The sequence below is a fragment of the Rhinoraja longicauda genome, chromosome 27 (assembly GCF_053455715.1).
Source record: "Rhinoraja longicauda isolate Sanriku21f chromosome 27, sRhiLon1.1, whole genome shotgun sequence".
NCBI lineage: Eukaryota > Metazoa > Chordata > Chondrichthyes > Rajiformes > Arhynchobatidae > Rhinoraja > Rhinoraja longicauda.
In genome coordinates, this window is record NC_135979.1 from 29453006 (window position 1) to 29472452 (window position 19447).

The following is a 19447-nucleotide window of genomic DNA, read 5'->3' on the forward strand; positions in this document are numbered from 1 at the left end:
ACCTGTGGTCAGGATCGAACCCGGGTCTCTGGTGCTGTAAGGTAGCAACTCTACCGCTGTGCCACCATGCTGGAAAATCGACAGTGTACCTGGACTTCAATCAAGCCTCCCCTCAACCTCAGACATTCCAGAAAAACCAATCCATGTCTGAAAAAATAATCTCAGTCTGAAGCAATCCAGGTCTGGCTTTAACAAGATGCAAGCTTGCAAATAAACAAGGTCATCGTGGGGTTAGTTCATGAATGTAACGTAACAGTGAGCCGGAATCTTACTGATTGGTACAGCAGGCACTGATGGTCAATTGGCCCATTCCTGTTTCTAATTTATTTTCTCTCACACAGTTAAGCTTGCTTGCCAAGTCAGTATAGCCACAAGCACTGAGATGCCTGTCCAAATAACCACTAGATATTTGCAGGCAGGAAAAAAAGACATGCAGATTTTAAAAAATATATTTAAATTCATTTCAATAGCTTAGAAACTATATTAGAATCGAAAGCAAATTTGTGGCTGCTTTATAAATGAAATTCAAATTAAAAAAACATGTTGCATCCATTTTGTAGTCCTTTTTTGGTTTTACATTAATTTAGTTTTTAGTTGCAATGAAATTGCCGCCCATCAGGATTTGGATCAGACACTTCCTGTTGACCTTTACCTGAAGATGGATGTCATTTCCTCTCCTTAATTAGTGCAAGGGATCAAATCATAAAAGGTTTATTTTCGACCCCCAGAATTGAAAGGTCAGATCTACAATCTTCATTTTTCACTCCGGGTCGAACAAGGAACAAAATCAGTCTCAAGTCATCAACCTTTTGTGATTAAAATGGTTTCTGCAGAGAGATTGCTTTCTTCATCACCAGGCCCCACAGAATCCCACAGTCCTTTTGTCCTATGTCTTTTCATCACTGGTCTTTGTCCAATCAATCAAAAACCATCCTCACCTGTATTAACATTTTACCTACCAGTCTTTGTCCTGCCCCTCCTCTATTCCAGCTCCCCCACCCACCCACCCCTACAGTCACTCCAAAGAAGGTTCCCGTCTAGAAACATCACTTTTCAATGTTCTCCAGAGAATTGCCTGTTCCACTGAATTACTCCGGCATTTTGTGTCTTTCCCAGACCGAGTTCCATATGCATTCTCTTGGGAAAAGGCAGCATTGATAAAGGTTTAAACACCTGTGTTTGAAAGTGTGGTTTACTCCTTCCTGTGACTTCTCCTTCCCCCCCCCAATATCTCTCTCACCCTCTCTCCCTCCATTTCCATCCTCCCTCCTCCTTGTCTCCATGGCAACCTGTACCAGTGCCAGGCCACGATTACTTTAATCCAGCTGAGCTTTTTTCTCAGTAGTCAGCATCCGAATGAGATGGTAGAGTTGCTGCCTTCAGCACCAAAGAACTGGGTTCCACCCTGACTATGGGTGCTTGTCTGCACAGAGTTTGTACGTTCTCCCTGTGACCGCGTGGGTTTTCTCCAGGAGCTCCGGTTTCTTCCCACGCTCCAAAGCAGTGCTGGTCTGTAGGTTAATTGGCTACAGTAAAAATCAGACACTGTCCCGAGTGTGTAGGATAGTGCTAGTACACGAGATGATCGCTGGTCACCGCGGACTCAGTGGGCCGAAGGACCTGTTTCTACGTTGTATCTCGAAGTTCTAAAGTGAAGTCTAAACCTTATCTGGATTAATGGGTGAGCATGGAATCTGCAGCCCTTTCAGCAATGAGAGATGGTTGCCTACAATGTCCGTACCCTCCATCCTCCTTATCATCATGGCAATCTGTATCAGTGCTAAGGCAAGACCACTTTAACCCAGCTGACCCTTTTTTATCCCAGTGGTCAGCATCTGAATGAGATTCCAGCCAGAAGCTGTTCTGATGCTTGTAAAAGGGAGAACATGATGACAGGTTTCTCAAAGCAAGAATGTCCTTACTTGGTGTTTACCTTTGGTGACCACAATCAAGTGTCTATGGTCTATTGTGAAACAAATGTCACAGATCTGTACAGAGGGATGAAGCAATTGGCCCATCCATCAATCGAGATCCTTGTAATGACTTACAATGACTGCCTCTAGCCACATTCCTTCCACCAGAGTCAGATGTTCATAAGTTCATACATGATCGGAGCAGAATTAGGCCATTCAGCCCATCTACTCTACTCTGTCATTCAATCATGGCTGATCTATCTTTCCCTCTCAACCCCATTCTCCTGCCTTCTCCCCATAACACCTGACTATTCAAGAATCTATCAATCTCTGCCTTATAAATATTTATTGACGGCCTCCACTGCTTTTTCCAGCAATGAATTCCACAGATTCGCCACTCAGATTTGGAAATGTGTTGAGCTTTCTCAGTAGTATGTCGGACCCCATGGTCAAGGAGGTCGCACTAGCAGTTAGCAGAATTAAATTGATGGAAGACTAGAAATCTGGGGGTCACACTTGTGGACTGAACTGAGGTTCAGTTCATGAAGAGGGAGAGAAGGTCAAATAAAATTACTATTAACTCTGCTTTGCAACCTTCCTGCCATCACCAGTCAGGCCATTGCACACAGTAATTAGTCAAATGATGGACCAGTAAACACGTCCACTTTTAGTATTCACTGCAGCATCGCCTCCACAGTTTGTGGCATTGATAGCTGGTGTAGTATTCATTAAAAGATAAAAATCTGTCAGAGCAGCTGGCTCTTCCTCAAGCAACTCTAAGGTACCATTATAAACACCATTTAATGTTTCATTTGAAGGAGTGAACTTGTGAGAATCCCGTAGGTGCTTGTATTGCTCTGATCTTTTCCTCTCAGCTTGTCCCTCTCAGTTGTGAAAGGCCTGTAAAGATTGCACTTATGCAAAAACAACAGCAAACGATGGGACCTCGGTGTGTTATAAACTGTTCCTGAAATAATTGTGGATTTTTAATGGTAGATTTAAAGGCAGTTAAATAATTAGCAAGAAATAAAACTAAAATGAATGACAATAGACAATAGACAATAGGTGCAGGAGTAGGCCATTCAGCCCTTCGAGCCAGCACCGCCATTCAATGCGATCATGGCTGACACTCTCAATGATGTCACCAATGAGATGCAATTAGACATCAACCAAAAGCACTATTTCATTTCGAAGTAGAAATAGGGCAGCAGGGTGGCGCAGCGGTAGAGTTGCTGCCTTACAGCGCTTGCAGTACCAGCGATCCAGGTTCGATCCCGACTACGGGTGCTGTCTGTACGGAGTTTGTACGTTCTCCCCGTGACCGCGTGGGTTTTCTCCGAGAGCTTCGGTTTCCTCCCACACTCCAAAGACGTACAGGTTTGTAGGTTAATTGGCTTGGTATAAATGTAAATTGTCCTTAGTGTGTGTAGGATAGTGTTAATGTGTGGGGATCGCTGGTCGGTGCGGACTCGGTGGGCTGAAGGCCCAGGCTGTATCGCTGAACTAAATGTACATAAAGAACGACAGATGCTGGTTTTGTCCAAATATAGACACAAAATGCTGGAGTAAGCCAGAGGGTCAGGCAGCATTTCTGGAGAACATGGATAGGTGACGTTTAACAGAGTGTTGGAGTAAATCAGCGGGTCAGGCAGCATCTGTGGAGAACATGGATAGGTGATGTTTCACAGAGTGCTGGAGTAACTCAGCGGGTCACGCAGCATCTCGGGGGCATTTCGGGCCAGGATCTTTTCGTTGTTCTTTTACTCCAATTCTCCATAACCAAGGGAAATTAGCACTTGCCACCATACTCTCCACCAAAAAGACAAACAAAATAGCTGGTGCAAAACAATAACTAGTCCTAGTGTAACAATAAGATAAAAACATCAAGTGCTGGAACACTCAGCAATTCTCACGGCATCTGTGGAAAGTGAAGCAGGACTGTTTTGCGGGTGGGTCTCTATCCTGAAACATTTACTCTGTTTCCTTTTCCACATCGGTCACCTGAACTGTTGAGTGATTCCTGCATTTTCTGTTGATATTTCTGTTTTTCAACATTCTGTATCCCTCTTGTTATCACATCTTCCCCAGCCAACAATGTGCCCTTATGGGGCTCCACCCTTCCTGAGGTCATCTGCTGGCAGCCCTGATTTGTTCTGGCCTTTTCTTGCCTCCACTTACCCCGTACACGAGCACTATCCTACACCCACCAGGGACAATTTTACCAAAGCCAATAACCTACAAACTTGTACGTCTTTGGCGTGTGGCAAGAAACCGGAGCACCCGGAGAAAACCCACGCAGTCATAGGGAGGACGCACAAACTCTGTACGGATAGTGCTTGTAGTCAGGATCAAACCCGAGTCTCTGGCGCTGTGAGGCAGCAGCTCTACCGGTGCGCCACTGTAGGGCCTCTGCGCCACTATGCCAATAAAGTACCATTGAGCCATTGAGCATGTTAGCCATAGGAGTGAAACAAAGCTTCAGTAATGTATCCAACTTTTCAACAGGAGAGACCACAGGTGTGCAACCTTGTCCAAAATACTTACGTGGTCAATGAGATCTTTCACCATGCCGTTCCACTGCCCTCTCTCATCTGGAGTTCCATATTTTCCATCTTGCGTCAGTCGAATTTCGTAAACGAATCCCAGGATACTGGATAGTTCCTTCAGCAGATCAATGCAGTACCCTTCAAAGCGGTCGTTACCAGAGAGTGGCTTGTCAGACTTCTTGAACATGACGTATGGTTCCTCCTGTGAACAAGTCAGATTAGCAACAGTTAATTGCCAAGGTCATTCTCAATGCTGAAAACATTTAGTCTGCATACATACTCTGCCTAGGTGAGTGACAATAATGTATTACCAAGACTGAGTGTGAGAGCTTTATTAAGTTCTAAAATTAGCTTGAAGCCAATTAGATAGTAGTTTCCTCTTATTTAAGTGATTCGCACACAATATGCACGCCAAGCCTCATTTATTCTGATTTATAAACACTCCAGGTGAAGACCAAATGTTGCTGTATGTTACCCCCCCCCCCCCCCCCTTCATACTGCCACACGGCCAGAATCAGGCTTCTGTACCTAAGACAGACACAAAACGTTGGAGTAACTATGCGGGACTGGCAACATTTCTGGAGAGAAGGAATGGGTGACGTTTCGGGCCGAGACCCTTCTAAAGTTTCTCTAGGTTCTGTCTGTTTTTTTTAAAGAAAATACCATTGGAAAATGTTCATCATTTTTATGCAAACAACACTAGTTACGTACAATATGGTAAAAGTGTTTCATCATAATAAGATGGTAAGGACAGAAGTTGATTATTTTCATTGAGGGGTCAATTATGAAGGAGATTAGGTAGCATTTCATGCTTGGTGCAGTGAGGAGCAGAAAGGTCTGTACACACACACACACAGACACACACAGACACATACACACACACACACACACACACACACACACACACACACACACACACACACACACACACACACACATACAAACCTGCATATCTTTGGAGTGTGGGGGAAAACCAGAGCACCCGGGGGAAACCCATGCAGTCACGGGGAGAACGTACAAACTCCGTACAGACAAGCACCCATAGTCAGGATCGAACCCGGGTCTCTGGCGCTGTAAGGCAGCAACTCTACCGCTGCGCCAACGTGCGCCCTTGAAGGAAGGATAATTTGATGAAAGGTTTGGCAATTTACTTTTGTTTGGAAAGGAGAAGGACTGTAAATGCCAGGAACAGCTTCATCAACAGCCAGTGATGCCATTGTGTTTTTGGACACAATGACTTAGAAAGTTTGGGTATGTGGGCACTGGTAGTGGAAGGTTGGGTATGTGGGCACTAGTAGTGTAAGGTTGGGTATGTGGGCACTGGTAGTGGAAGGTTGGGTATGTGGGCACTAGTAGTGGAAGGTTGGGTATGTGGGCACTGGTAGTGGAAGGTTGGGTATGTGGGCACTGGTAGTGGAAGGTTGGGTATGTGGGCACTGGTAGTGGAAGGTTGGGTATGTGGGCACTGGTAGTGGAAGGTTGGGTATGTGGGCACTAGTAGTGGAAGGTTGGGTATGTGGGCACTGGTAGTGGAAGGTTGGGTATGTGGGCACTGGTAGTGGAAGGTTGGGTATGTGGGCACTGGTAGTGGAAGGTTGGCAAAAGGAAGAGGTACTCTGAGAAAGCATGGTGAGGGATGACAGTTCCTTTAAGCAAGGATTCACATAGGATTCGACAACTTGTTCAAGAGGAACCATTTGCTTTGGAATCTCAGCCACCAATTGGAAAATCTAGGGCGCATTGTTAATTGCCAGCCTGTAATATCAATGGGAGGTAAATTGCAAACATAGCATCTGTCATTTTCTGATGAATGACTTTCATTTGAGACTGTGTGGTTGGTTTGGTGTGCTGTCCTCTGGTCTGGTGAGAGCGGTATCTTATTACCTCCGTAGTCAGAGGGAAAGGGAGTGCAGAGACAGAGGTTTACTGCACATTTAGTTAGTTTTAGTTTAGTTTAGAGATAACAGGCCCTTCAGCCCACTGAGTCCGCACCGACCAGCGATCCCCACACATTAATGTGGAATTCTCTGCCACAGAGGCCAAATCACTGGATGGATTTAAGAGAGAGATAGAGCTCTGGGGGCTAGTGGAATCAAGGGATATGGGGAGAAGGCAGGCACGGGTTATTGATTGTGGACGATCAGCCATGATCACAATGAAGGGCGGTGCTGGCTCGAAGGGCCGAATGGCCTCCTCCAGCACCTATTTTCTATGTTTCTATGTTTCTATTAACACTATCCTGCACTAGGAACAATGTTTATATTTACACCAAGCCAATTACCCTACAAACCTGTACGTCTTTGGAGTGTGGGAGGAAACCGAAGTTCTCGGAGAAAACCCACGCGGTCACAGGGAGAACGTACAAACTCCCTACAGACAATAACCATAGCCAGGGTCAAACCCGGGTCTCTGGCACTGTAAGGCAGCAACTTTACCACTTTGCCACCCCACCAGTTATGAATATACTCAAAAATATCAGGAAGAGAGTTACATGATGGACTTCATCCTTCAATATTACTCAGAAATATCTTAAAGCTTACCTTTATTACAGTCTTTAATTTCTCTTACTGAGTAACTTATAAATATCAAGCTGCGTGTCTTTTATGCAACATTTGACTTTTGAGAAGATAGTCACAAAATGCTGGAGTAACTCAGCAGCATCACTGGAGTAAAGCAATAGGTGGCGTTTCAGGTCGAGACTCTTCATCAGACTCTTGTATGAATTTGAATTTTGTGATTTATTTCAAGGACGAGCAGTGACACAAGTTAAAACAAGGCCGAAAGATGTAGGGTTTTGTTAGGAAGAATACTCCCACACAGTGATTGCTAGTCATCTGGAACTCCCCACTTACACGCACAGTGGCAGTGGGGTGGATCAAGGGCTTGAAAGATCATGCCCATTCCTTCTTATTTCAGAGATACCGTGCAGAAACAGGCCCAGCAGCCCACCAAGTCTACGCCCTCCATCTATCACCCATTCACACTAGTTCTATGTTCTCCTACTTTCTCGTCCATTCCTTCCACACTGGGGGCAATTTACAGAGGCCAATTCACCTGTAAAACCAACACATCTTTGAATGTGGGAGGAAACCAGAGCACTGGGAGGAAACCCATGTAGTTACAGGGAGAACCTGCAGACTCCACATAGACAGCACCTTCGGCAAGGATTGAACCCGGGTCCCTGGCACTGTGAGGCAGCAGCTCGACCAGCAGTGTGAACGTGGGAATGACTATAAGAGTGAACACAAATTCATTTGCAACTGTTTTGACAAAGATGGGAAATTGTCGTCTGGAGAGCAATAGATTGTCCCACAAGGACTAGGCATGGATTCAATGTGTCAAATAACTTCTCTGGAGTCATCATAATTCCTTCATTCTATCTTCAAACTCATCAGAACTAGAGATACTTTCACAAGACTATGTGTGGTGCAGCTGGTAAAGCCACTGCCTCACAGCACAAGAGACCCAGTTTCCATCCTGACCTGTGTGGAGCTTGCATGTTCTTACTGTGACCGTTTGTGTTTCATCCAGGTGCTCCGGTTTCCTCCCACGGGTTTGTAGGTGAATCGGCCCTTTGTAAATCTCCCCTAGTGTGGAGGTGAGTGGTGGAATCTGGGAGAGATGATGAGAATGTGGGGATGATGTGATTGATGTAAAAAGTGATTGATGCAGAATAAGTGTAAGTGGGTGGCTGATGGTTGGTGTGGATTCATGGGGCCAAGAGTAGGGATATATCTTTCTGTGACTTTATGATTATTTTTATTAAAGAGACTTTAGCAGCTGAAAGATTCAGTGAAAGCAATCAATGCATGGCTGAGGACTCAAGAGAGACTGTAGATGCTTAAATCCTGATTAAAAACCAAGTGCTGGAGAAACTCAACAGGTCAGGCAGCATCCGTGGAGTGAAATGGGCAGACAATGATTCGGGTTGGTGTCTTTCTTCTAGACGTCATCAGTGTGAAGAAGGATCCTGATCCAAAACGTCGTCTGTCCATTTCAATTCCACAGATGCCGTTTGATCTGTTAAGTTCCTCCAGCACTATGTTTTTTGCTCAGTGCATACTGTGGTCTATTTTTGCTGCTCTTGATAATGTTTGCTGCTTCACAATGTCCCCTCAGGATAGCGCTTCGTGCTAAATTTGGGCTTCCTTCCTGCCTTTGGACATGAAGGAGCTTGATGGCATTGAAGCCCCTGGTAGTAGAGATAATGTGAAAGTCAGGACCATTGACAACCGGCCCAATTTACAGGCCCAGAAACTCCAAATGTGCACAATTGCATTATCACAACTAGCGTTTCTCTCAGAAGCCGTGAAATTGCTTGTTGGATGAAAGTTTCTCATTTTTATCCAAGACAGTTGCAAATGAATTTGTGCCAACTGTTATATTAATAGCAAATTTATTGCTTTATCTCCACCATAAGTTCTGGGGTGCTTTGGTTTCATGAATTGCTGTTGTGTAATAGTTATTTAACATTTTAGTCTGGTTTAGTTTAGATATTCAGCATGGAAACAAGCCATTTGGCCCATTCAGTCCACGCCAACCAGCGATCCTACGCACGAGGGAAAATTTACAGAACCCAATTAACCTACACACTTCTGTACGTCTTTGGAATGTGGGAGGAAACTGGAAACCCAAAGAAAACCCATATGGTCACGGGGAGAGCGTACAAGCTCTGTACAGACAGCAGCCATTGTCAGGATCGAACCCAGGTCTCTGGTGCCGTGAGGCAGCAACTCTACCGCTGTGCCACCGTGCCCCCCTATCTGTCAGCAATCGTGTTGGTGAAACCACACTGTACAGTGAGAGATTTTCACTGCTGAAATTTGAATTCAGAGCATTTATTAAAGCAATACCGGGCTCGGTCATCCCCGCAAGAAGGCATTAAGTTTGTCGATAAAGGAACACACCAACTGGGAGAACATCTCTCATTCTATCAGCTGAATTAGTGCACAAATTGTTTTCATGTCAAACTCTGCTGGGGTTGCTCACCTGCTTATTATTACCCTGCCTTCCTTCTGCCGCGGTACATTTTGCTAGGACAAAGATTAATCGTGGCTCTCTGTAGCAGAATTGGGTTTTACCGAATTACTGGAATGGATGTTTCTCTCTGTAACCTCTGCCATTCTCAGCATGATGACTATAATCAATACACTTTGCACTGAAGTCTTCCCTGTCTTCTTTGATGAGAACTGTTAACTGCAGATTCACATTGTAACAGAAAATTTGATACTGAAAATAAACAGGGCATCCCAATCAGGCAACTCTTCAGAAAAATAATAGATTCTCGACCAGCATTTTCGACAGAGAGTGCTCTCAATTTCAAAGGCATATGGCATGTAGATCACTTCAGGGATATGTGAAATGTTTTTCTCACTCTCTGTTAAAACTACATTTCCATCCTGGCAGAAGGCTTAATAATCTACATCATATATCTTAGAAATGTTATTATCAAGAAATAGAAAATGCATTCACAATATCTTCTGAAGTGTATTTTGTGGGACAATCTTGAAGAATTTCGGTTATTTTCCACTGTGAGATTGAAGAGGCAGTGCCTTTCTAACGTTGCAATATTCACTCGAACACAAATGTTTGAGTTTCCATTATTTTATTTTTAAGTGACTTAATGTTGAATTTGGCCAGTTCAGGTCCGGCTCAGTAAACCAGCACGCCTTTAGACTGAAGACTTTGGAGATACAGCACGGAAACAGGCCCTTCAGTGCACCAAGCCCACACCGACAAACAATCACCCCGGTACACCAACACTATCCTACATACTAGGGACAATTTACAGTTTCGCCGAAGCCGATTAACCTGCACAGCTGTACATTGTGGAGTGTGGGCGGAAACTGCAGCACCCGGAGAAAACCCACGTAGTCACAGGGAGAACGTACAGACTCCGTACAGTCAGCACCCGCTGTCAGGAACTAAATTGGGTCTCTGGCGCTGCAACTCTACCGCTGTGCCACCATGACACCCTCGACAGTAATATAAGAAAATAACTGCAGATGCTGGTAAAAATCGAAGGTATTCATAAACACCCTCGACAGTAATCTCTTTCCCCCCAAAACATATTTCATTCATGACATATACAGTAAATACAATGAAGTCATGTCATTATCTACATTAATTGTAGCAACCAATTCAATATATTCCTTGACAATATGTTACCTCCACGAATATTTCCTGATTAATCATTGCAATATTTAATTATTGCATCAGTAAGACTTGGGCTTTATTCTTTAGAGTGCAGGAAGCTAAAGGGTGATCTTATAGACATGTATAAAATCATGAGACGAACAGATAGGGTGAGTCTTTTACCCAGAGTAGGGGAATCATGTACCAGAGGACATAAGTTTAAACTGAAAGTGGGGAAGATTTAATCAGAACCTCAGGGCTAGCTTTTTCACTCAGAGGGTGGTAGATATATCGAGTGAGCTGACTGAAGATATAGTTGAGGCAGATAGCATAACATTTAAAAGATGCTTGGTGCATGGATAGGACACTTTTAAAATGATGTGGGCCAAATGCTGGCAAATGGGGCTTAGATGGGACTTCATGATTGGCATGAGCGAGTTGGGCCAAAGGGCCCGTTTCCACGCTAAGGTACGGCCATATATTTATTGATGCTGCACACTGCCGGAACAATATACCAGCGCTGTGGAGGGTACAGATTTGGTTTAGTTTAGCTTAGTTTCGAGATAGAGAGCGGAAACAGGCCCTTCGGCCCACCGAGTCCGTGCCGACTAACGATCCCCGCACATTAACATAATCCCACACACACTGGGGACAATTTAGAATTTTACCAAGCCCATTAACCTACAAGCATGTCCGTCTTTGGAGTGTGGGAGGAAACTGGAGCACCCGGAGAAAACCCACGCAGAATGTCATGGGAAGAATGTACAAATCTCCGTGCTGACAAGCACCCTTGGTCAGGATCGAACCCGGGTCTCTGGTGCTGTAAGTCAGGAAATCTACCGCAGCACCACTGTACCGTCCTCAGGTTGTTCGGGACAATGGAGGGTGGGGGCTGCCGACTAACCAGGATGGTATTGAGATTCATATGAATTGTTAGCGCTGCACACAAGGAGGCATGAGTTGAGATGTTCATCATAGTCCACCAACTAGTACATTCTAACTTCTTTACATCGGCGAAACCAAACGCAGGCTCGGTGATCGTTTCGCTCAACACCTTCGCTCAGTCCACCTTAACCAACCTGATCTCCCGGTGGCTGAGCACTTCAACTCCCCCTCCCACTCCCAGTCTGACCTTTCTGTCATGGGCCTCCTCCAGTGCCATAGTGAGGCCCACCAGAAATTGGAGGAACAGCACCTCATATTTCGCCTGGGCAGCTTGCAGCCCAGCAGAATGAACATCGACTTCTCCAACTTTAGATAGTTCCTCTGTCCCTCTCTTCCCCTCCCCCTTCCCAGATCTCCCTCTATCTTCTTGTCTCCACCTATATCCTTCCTTTGTCCCGCCCCCCTGACATCAGTCTGAAGAAGGGTCTCGACCCGAAACGTCACCCATTCCTTCTCTCCTGAGATGCTGCCTGACCTGCTGAGTTACTCCAGCATTTTTGAAATAAATACCTTCGATTTGTACCAGCATCTGCAGTTATTTACGTACACAACTAGTACTTTGTAAATGATGGAAAAGCTTTGGGGAAGGTAGAGCCAGCCTCTCACCTCATTTATTTCAGCATGTTTAATATGTGGCTGTTCTATATTACAATGGTGGCATCCATGAGTCGTAGGGTTGATGGTCGTAGGGTTACAGAATCATACAATATAGAAACAGGCCTTTAGGCCCAATTTGCCAATGCCGGCCAACATGCCCCATCTACACTCACCCCACCTTCCTATGTTTGGCCCTCTACACCTGTCCTATCCAGGTACCTGTCTAAATGTTTCTTAAATGTTGTGATTATAACAGCCACCTCCTCCGACAGCTCATTCTACACACCCACCATCCTTTGTGTAAAAGAGTTAGAAAGTAAAAGTGTAAAAGTAAAAAAGAAGAAGCTGTTTGATTCAGTGATGCTTACACTATGCTGCTGAATATCATATTGTAATTTTCCAAATGCGACACTCATGTAGCAGAATAATAATTATCAGTTATCATCCCCGTATGAATGTGCTCACTTCTTAGAGACACTCCTGGGCATACCATTCTCTGAGAGGCAGACAGTCTATTCAATAACCTCTTCACTGGGAATGTAAAGCAACTAGAAGACAGACACAAAAAGATGGAGTAACTCAGCGGGTCAGACAGCATCTCCAGAGAAAAGGAATAGGTGATGTTTTGGGTCAAGACCCTTCTTCAGACTGAGAGTCAGGGAAAAGGAAAACAAGAGAGATAGGCAGTGATATAGAGAGATATAGAACAAATGAATAAAAGATTTGCAAAACAAAATCGATGATAAAGGAGACAGGCCATTGTAAGCTGTGGCCAAGGTGAAACCGTAAATGTAACTAAAAGGATAGTTCACGAGGAAAAACTTTTCACCCAGAGAGTTGTGAATCTATGGAGTTCTCTGCCACAGAAGGCAGTGGAGGCCAATTCACTGGATGTATTCAAGAGAGAGTTAGATTTAGCTCTTCGAGCTAACGGAATCAAGGGAAATAGGGAAAAAGCAGGAACGGGGTATTGCTTTTAGATGATCAGCCATGATCATATTGAACGGCGGTGTTGGATCGAAGGGCCGAATGACCAACTCCTGCACCTATTTTCTATGTTTCTATGATAGGAAAGATGGAACATCAGTCTGAAGAAGGGTTCCAACCCGAACCGTCGCCTGGTCTTTTTCTCAAGAGGTGCTGTCTGACCTGCTGAGTTACTCCAGCTTTTTGTGTCTATCTTGGGTTTAAACCAACATCTGCAGTTCATTCCTACACAACTTAAAGCAACTAATCTGTTCCTGACAATGGGTTGAGATGGAAATCTTGAATTCACTTCCTCCCTCCCTTTCTCCTCAACAATTGCCAAGGACACTTCATTGCATGGTGACCATACAAGTGGCAGAAGGGCAATCCGCCAGAATCATGGGAATGTTTAGTTTAGTTTACAGACACAGCTGGAAAATGGGGCCTCCGCCCCACTGAGCCTGTGATCACCCATACATTAGTTCTATCCCACACACTGGGGACAATTTACAAAACTAAATTAATCTACAAACCTGCATGTCTTTGGAATGTGGGAAGAAACCGGAGCACCCGGGAGAAAAAGTATTGAAACATATAATATTATTAAGGGATTGGACACGCTAGAGGCAAGAAACATGTTCCCGATGTTGGGGGAGTCCAGAACAAGGGGCCACAGTTTAAGAATAAGGGGTAGGCCATTTAGAACAGAGATGAGGAAAAACCTTTTCACTCAGAGAGTTGTAAATCTGTGGAATTCTCTGCCTCAGAAGGCAGTGGAGGCCAATTCTCTGGATGCTTTCAAGAGAGAGTTAGATAGAGCTCTTAATGATAGCAGAGTCAGGGGGTATGGGGAGAAGGCAGGAACGGAGTACTGATTGTGGATGATCAGCCACGATCACATTGAATGGCTCGAATTGCCAAATGGCCTACTCCTGCACCTATTGTCTATTGTCTACTCTAATTTTGCACACTAATCTCTTGCGTGGGACCTTGTCAAAGTCTTTTTGAAAGTCCAGATACAGTCAAAGGCTTTTTGAAGGTCCAGATACAGTCAAAGGCTTTTTGAAGGTCCAGATACAGTCAAAGGCTTTTCGAGACCCTTCTTCTGACATACCTCAAGGTATGCCGACTTTGAAGACGTTCTCCTCCTCTCTCCGATGAAAATCCAGAGATGCTGCCTGTCCCACTGACTTACTCCAGCGCTTTGTGCCTATCTGCTGTGTAAACCTGCGACTGCAGTTCTTTCATACACATTTTGAGTTGGTAGTAAGGTGTGAGATTCACCATGATTTGAAAGGGGCAAATGATCACGTTGTAAAGGGAGACAGTAGGATTCTTGATTTTTTTCCCCCCCATTGGAACGCAGAACTCTGTGAGAATATTTGATGAACCTGCTCAAAATGTTGGGTGATTTCGATATAATAAATTGAGAAGATGTTTTCCCTGGCAGATTAATTGATAACCAGAGCACGTAAGATTAAAATCAATTTTGGAACAAAAAAGGAAGTGTGGGAGGAATTGGCTTATGTAGCGACTGCAATGTTTCATCTCACGCGTTTCAAAAGCAAGTAAATAATTGAAAATGTTTTCTGTGGGTATGGGGAAAGGTAGGGTAGGCTGGCCAATAATATAAAGAAGGATAACACAAGTTTCTTCAGATATATAGAAAGTAAAAGAGAAGCAAGCGTGACCGCTGGAATACGATACTGGAGAAGTAGTAATGGGGAATAAGGAAATGGCAGATGAATACGTTTTTTTTGCATCAGTCTTCGTAGCTGAAGACTAGCAATGTACCAGAAATTCAAGAGAGTCAGGGGGCAGAGGTTAGTGGAGTTGCTATTACGAGGGAGAAAGTGCTTTGGAACCTGAAAGGCCTGAGGGTGGATAAGTCACTGGATGGTGGAGATGGTGAGGTCCAGAAACGGGAGGGAGATGTCGGAGATAGTCCAGGTATATTTAAGGGCAGGATGGAAATTGGAGGTGAAGTGTTTGAAGTCAGTGAGTTCTGCATGGGTGCAAGAGGTAGCACCAATGCAGTCGTCGATGTAGCGAAGGTACAGTTCTGTAGGTCGATGGTGGAATTCCAATGCAAACCAAACATGGCCAATGATAATGAGAACCCACGAACCATGATCTCCAGGTTCAAGAACAGCTTCTTTCCATCAACCATCAGGCTCTTGAACCCCACAGCACAACACTAACCACAACCCGACCTCAGCATCAAACACTACAAACTTTGTATAGAGGTTGCACTGCATGCACCAGCAGGCTGTGGAGAGGTTTACCAGCGTGTTGCCTGGATTGGATGGTTTCAGCTACAGGGATAGAGGTGGGTTGTTATCTCTGGAACGTCGGAGGTTGAGGGGAGACTTGATAAAAGTATATAAAATAGAGGCATAGATAGGGTAGACTGTCAGAACCATTCCCGCACGGTGGAAATGTGCAATACCAGAGGGCACAGCTACACGTTGAGAGGGGGAAAGTTTAATAGAGATGTGGGGAGCAGGTTTTTTACACAAAGAGTTGTGGGTGCTTGGAATGCATTGCCAGGGGTGGTGGTGGAGGCAGCCATGATGGTGGTTTTTAAGACGCTTATTAGATAAGAACATGGAAGAGCAAGGAATGGAGGGTTATGGATCATGTACCGATAGATTAGATCAATTTAACTAGGTATCGCATTCGGCACAAACATTGTGGGCTGAAGGGCCTGTTCCTTTACTGCACTATTCTATGGTCTATGGAGTTTGGCTTGCATTATTATGGTATGGTGACCTGCTATAACTTATGATTTATTGTATTATTCTTTGTTTGTTGTGTTGCTACGTTAATAACATATAACAACTACAGCATGGAAACAGGCCTGTCCGGCCCTACCAGTCCACGCCGACCATTCTCCCTGACCTAGTCTCATCTACCTGCACTCAGACCATAACCCTCCAATCCCCTCCTATCCATATACCTATCCAATTTACTCTTAAATAATAAAATCGAGCCAGCCTCCACCACTTCCACCGGAAGCCCATTCCATACAGCCACAACCCTCTGAGTAAAGAAGTTCCCCCTCATGTTACCCCTAAACCTTTGTCCCTCAATTCTGAAGCTATGTCCCCTTGTTGGAATCTTCCCCACTCTCAAAGGGAAAAGCCTACCCACGTCAACTCTGTCCGTCCCTCTCAAAATTTTAAAAACCTCTATCAAGTCCCCCCTCAACCTTCTACGTTCCAAAGAATAAAGACCCAACCTATTCAACCTCTCTCTGTAGCCTAAGTGCTGAAACCCAGGCAACATTCTAGTAAATCTCCTCTGTACCCTCTCCATTTTGTCGACATCCTTCCTATAATTTGGCGACCAGAACTGCACACCATACTCCAGATTCGGCCTCACCAATGCCCTGTACAATTTCAACATTACATCCCAACTTCTATACTCGATGCTCTGACTAATAAAGGCAAGCATACCAAACGCCTTCTTCACCACCCTATCCACATGAGATTCCACCTTCAGGGAACAATGCACAGTTATTCCCAGATCCCTCTGTTCCACTGCATTCCTCAATTCCCTACCATTTACCCTGTACGTCCTATTTTGATTTGTCCTACCAAAATGCAGCACCTCACACTTATCAGCATTAAACTCCATCTGCCATCTTTCAGCCCACCCTTCCAAAAGGCCCAAGTCTCTCTGTAGACTTTGAAAATCTACCTCACTATCAACTACTCCACCTATCTTAGTATCATCTGCATATTTACTAATCCAATTTGCCACACCATCATCCAGATCATTAATGTAAATGACAAACAACAGTGGACCCAACACAGATCCTTGGGGCACTCCACTAGACACTGGCCTCCAACCTGACATACAATTGTCAACCATTACCCTCTGGTATCTCCCATTCAGCCATTGTTGAATCCATCTTGCAACCTCACTATTAATACCCAACGATTTAACCTTCTTAATCAACCTTCCATGTGGAACCTTGTCAAATGCCTTACTGAAGTCCATATAGACAACATCCACAGCCTTGCCCTTATCAATTTCCCTGGTAACCTCTTCAAAAAATTCAAGAAGATTAGTCAAACATGACCTTCCAGGCACAAATCCATGTTGACTGTTTCTAATCAGGCCTTGATTATCCATAATGTGCTGACAAAAGCTGCAGCAAGTAACGATTTCATTGTTCAGGTGCATATTAAATACTTTTGATTCTTGAATAGGGGTGGGATCACAAATCACAATAGCATTTCTGTTGTGATTTGTCCTTTCTATTGTCAGCCTTCACCTTGTGACAGTTCCCACCCTCAGGCCTCTATTGTGCTAAGGGTTACAGAGAAGCAAAATTATTCTCTGAGGCTGTAAAATTAATGCTGAATGAAATAATTTATGATGCAACAAATCAGGTTTGTCCTATTTCCATTTGTTCCAAAGGTAGCAATGTAATAATTATCATTGTAAGCTTGGTAGGAGCAACAGTAGAGTCGCTGCCTCAGAGCGCCAGAGACCCGGGTTCAATCCTGACTACGGGTGCCGTCTGTACGGAGATTATACATTCTCCCTGTGACCACGTGGGTTTTCTCCGGGTGCTCCGGTTTCCACATTCGAAAGACGTACAGGTTTGCAGGTTAAATGCTTCTGTAAAATTGTAAATCGTTACTAGTGCATAGGATAATGCTAGTGTGTGGGGTGATCACTCGGTGGGCCGAAGGGCCTGTTTCCACGCCGTATCTCCAAAGTCTAAAGTCTATAGTCTAAACTCTTTAGATAGGTATTGATTAATTTGTCAAAATGTGAATGCTTTTATTGTGTAATAGTATGAATAATAATTTTAGAATTTCAATGAAATTGGCCAGACTCCGTGAACAATGGACTCAAATTGATCATAACTTGAAGTTAATTGAAGAAAATATGGATTTTTTTTTCTCCAAGTGTTATAGATTTAAGGTGAGGTGGTGGGGGGGGGGAAGTTTTAATAGGAACCTGAGGGGTAACTTTTTCACACAAAGGGTGGTGGGTGTATGGAACGGGCTGCCAGCAGATCATCGCGGCAGGTATTATCGCAACGATTAAGAAACATTTAGATAGATACATAGAAAGAACATATTTAGAGGGATATGGGCCGAGCTGAGGCAGGTGGGACTAGTGTAGGTGGGACACGTTGGCTGAAATGGGCAAGTTGGGCTGAAGGGCCTGTTCCCACACTGTATGATTCTATGACTCTATGACTTAATATAGAATTAAAGCATGGCGGCAGGGTGGCACAGCGGGAGAGTTGCTGCCTTACAGTGCTTGCAGCGCCAGAGACCTGGGTTCGATCCCGACTACGGGCGCTGTCTGGACGGAGTTTGTACGTTCTCCCCGTGAGTGCTTGGGTTTTGTCCGAGGTCGGTGGGCCGGAGGGCCTGTTTCCGCGCTGTATCCGTAAACTAAAGTGAATTCTGCTTCATATTTTCAAGGTGAGAAGAGGAACTATGCAGCCAGGCACCTACCAGGACTGTGGTCACGATCAATGAGCGGTTTGTCAGAGAATCCGTTATGTTCGATCCTCGGCTTCTGGACATCTCGGTGATATTTAAGCCGTTGACTGAATCCCAGGTTCCAACCTGCAAGAGAAAAGACCACAACAGGACTTTACTGAGATGAGCTATGGAAGGAGTTTGTTTGGGGGAGGGGGGGTGGAGTATTGGAGAGAAATTGCCAAGTAGTATTTGTAAACTGAAATTTGAAATCTGGATCTGGATCTGTCTGCACACAGTGGATGGCTTGGATGTAATCTATAGTATATACTATATCATATAATATGTTATATACACTATATAATATCAGCAGGTCAGGCAGCATTTTGGGAGAGAAGGAATGGGTGACGTTTCGGGTCGAGATGTTTCTTCAGACCTGAAACGTCACCCATTCCTTCCCTCCTGAGATGCTGCCTGACCCACTGAGTTACTCCAGCATTTTGTGTCTACCTTCGATTTAGACCAGCATCTGCAGGTTTTTTTCCTACAATATATATAATATCTAGTGTATAGTATAATCAATAGTATACACATGTAATGATGCATCACAAAAAGTTGGAGTAACTCAGCAGGTCAGGCGGCATCTCAGGAGAGAAGGAATGGGTGACGTGTCAGGTTGAGACCCTTCTTCAGTCTGTAAAGATGTACAGTCTATTTGCTGGCTGGATAGCATGCACCAAAAAAGCTTTCTGCCAGACCTCAGTACACATGACAATAAACAAAACTAAACTAGTGAAAATCACTGAAGATAGACACAAAGTGCTGGAGTAACTCAGCAGGTCAAGCAGCATCTGGAGAAAAGGAATAGGTAACACTTCGGGTCGAGACCCTT

The 19447-nt window shown here is 44.4% G+C and overlaps 1 protein-coding gene across 3 annotated transcripts in view; it reads right to left on the reverse strand.

Moving 5' to 3' along the window:
* The window catches only part of LOC144606858 (glutamate receptor ionotropic, kainate 3-like), a 552253-nt gene that overhangs the window by 284231 nt on the left and 248575 nt on the right, over positions 1 to 19447 (reverse strand). For all 3 annotated transcript variants that reach the window (XM_078423285.1, XM_078423286.1, XM_078423284.1), the window contains 2 exons: positions 18589 to 18702; positions 4458 to 4661 (listed from right to left, as the gene is read on the reverse strand). In XM_078423285.1, coding sequence (XP_078279411.1) covers positions 4458 to 4661; positions 18589 to 18702 — 318 coding nt within the window. The remainder of the gene's footprint in view (positions 1 to 4457; positions 4662 to 18588; positions 18703 to 19447) is intronic.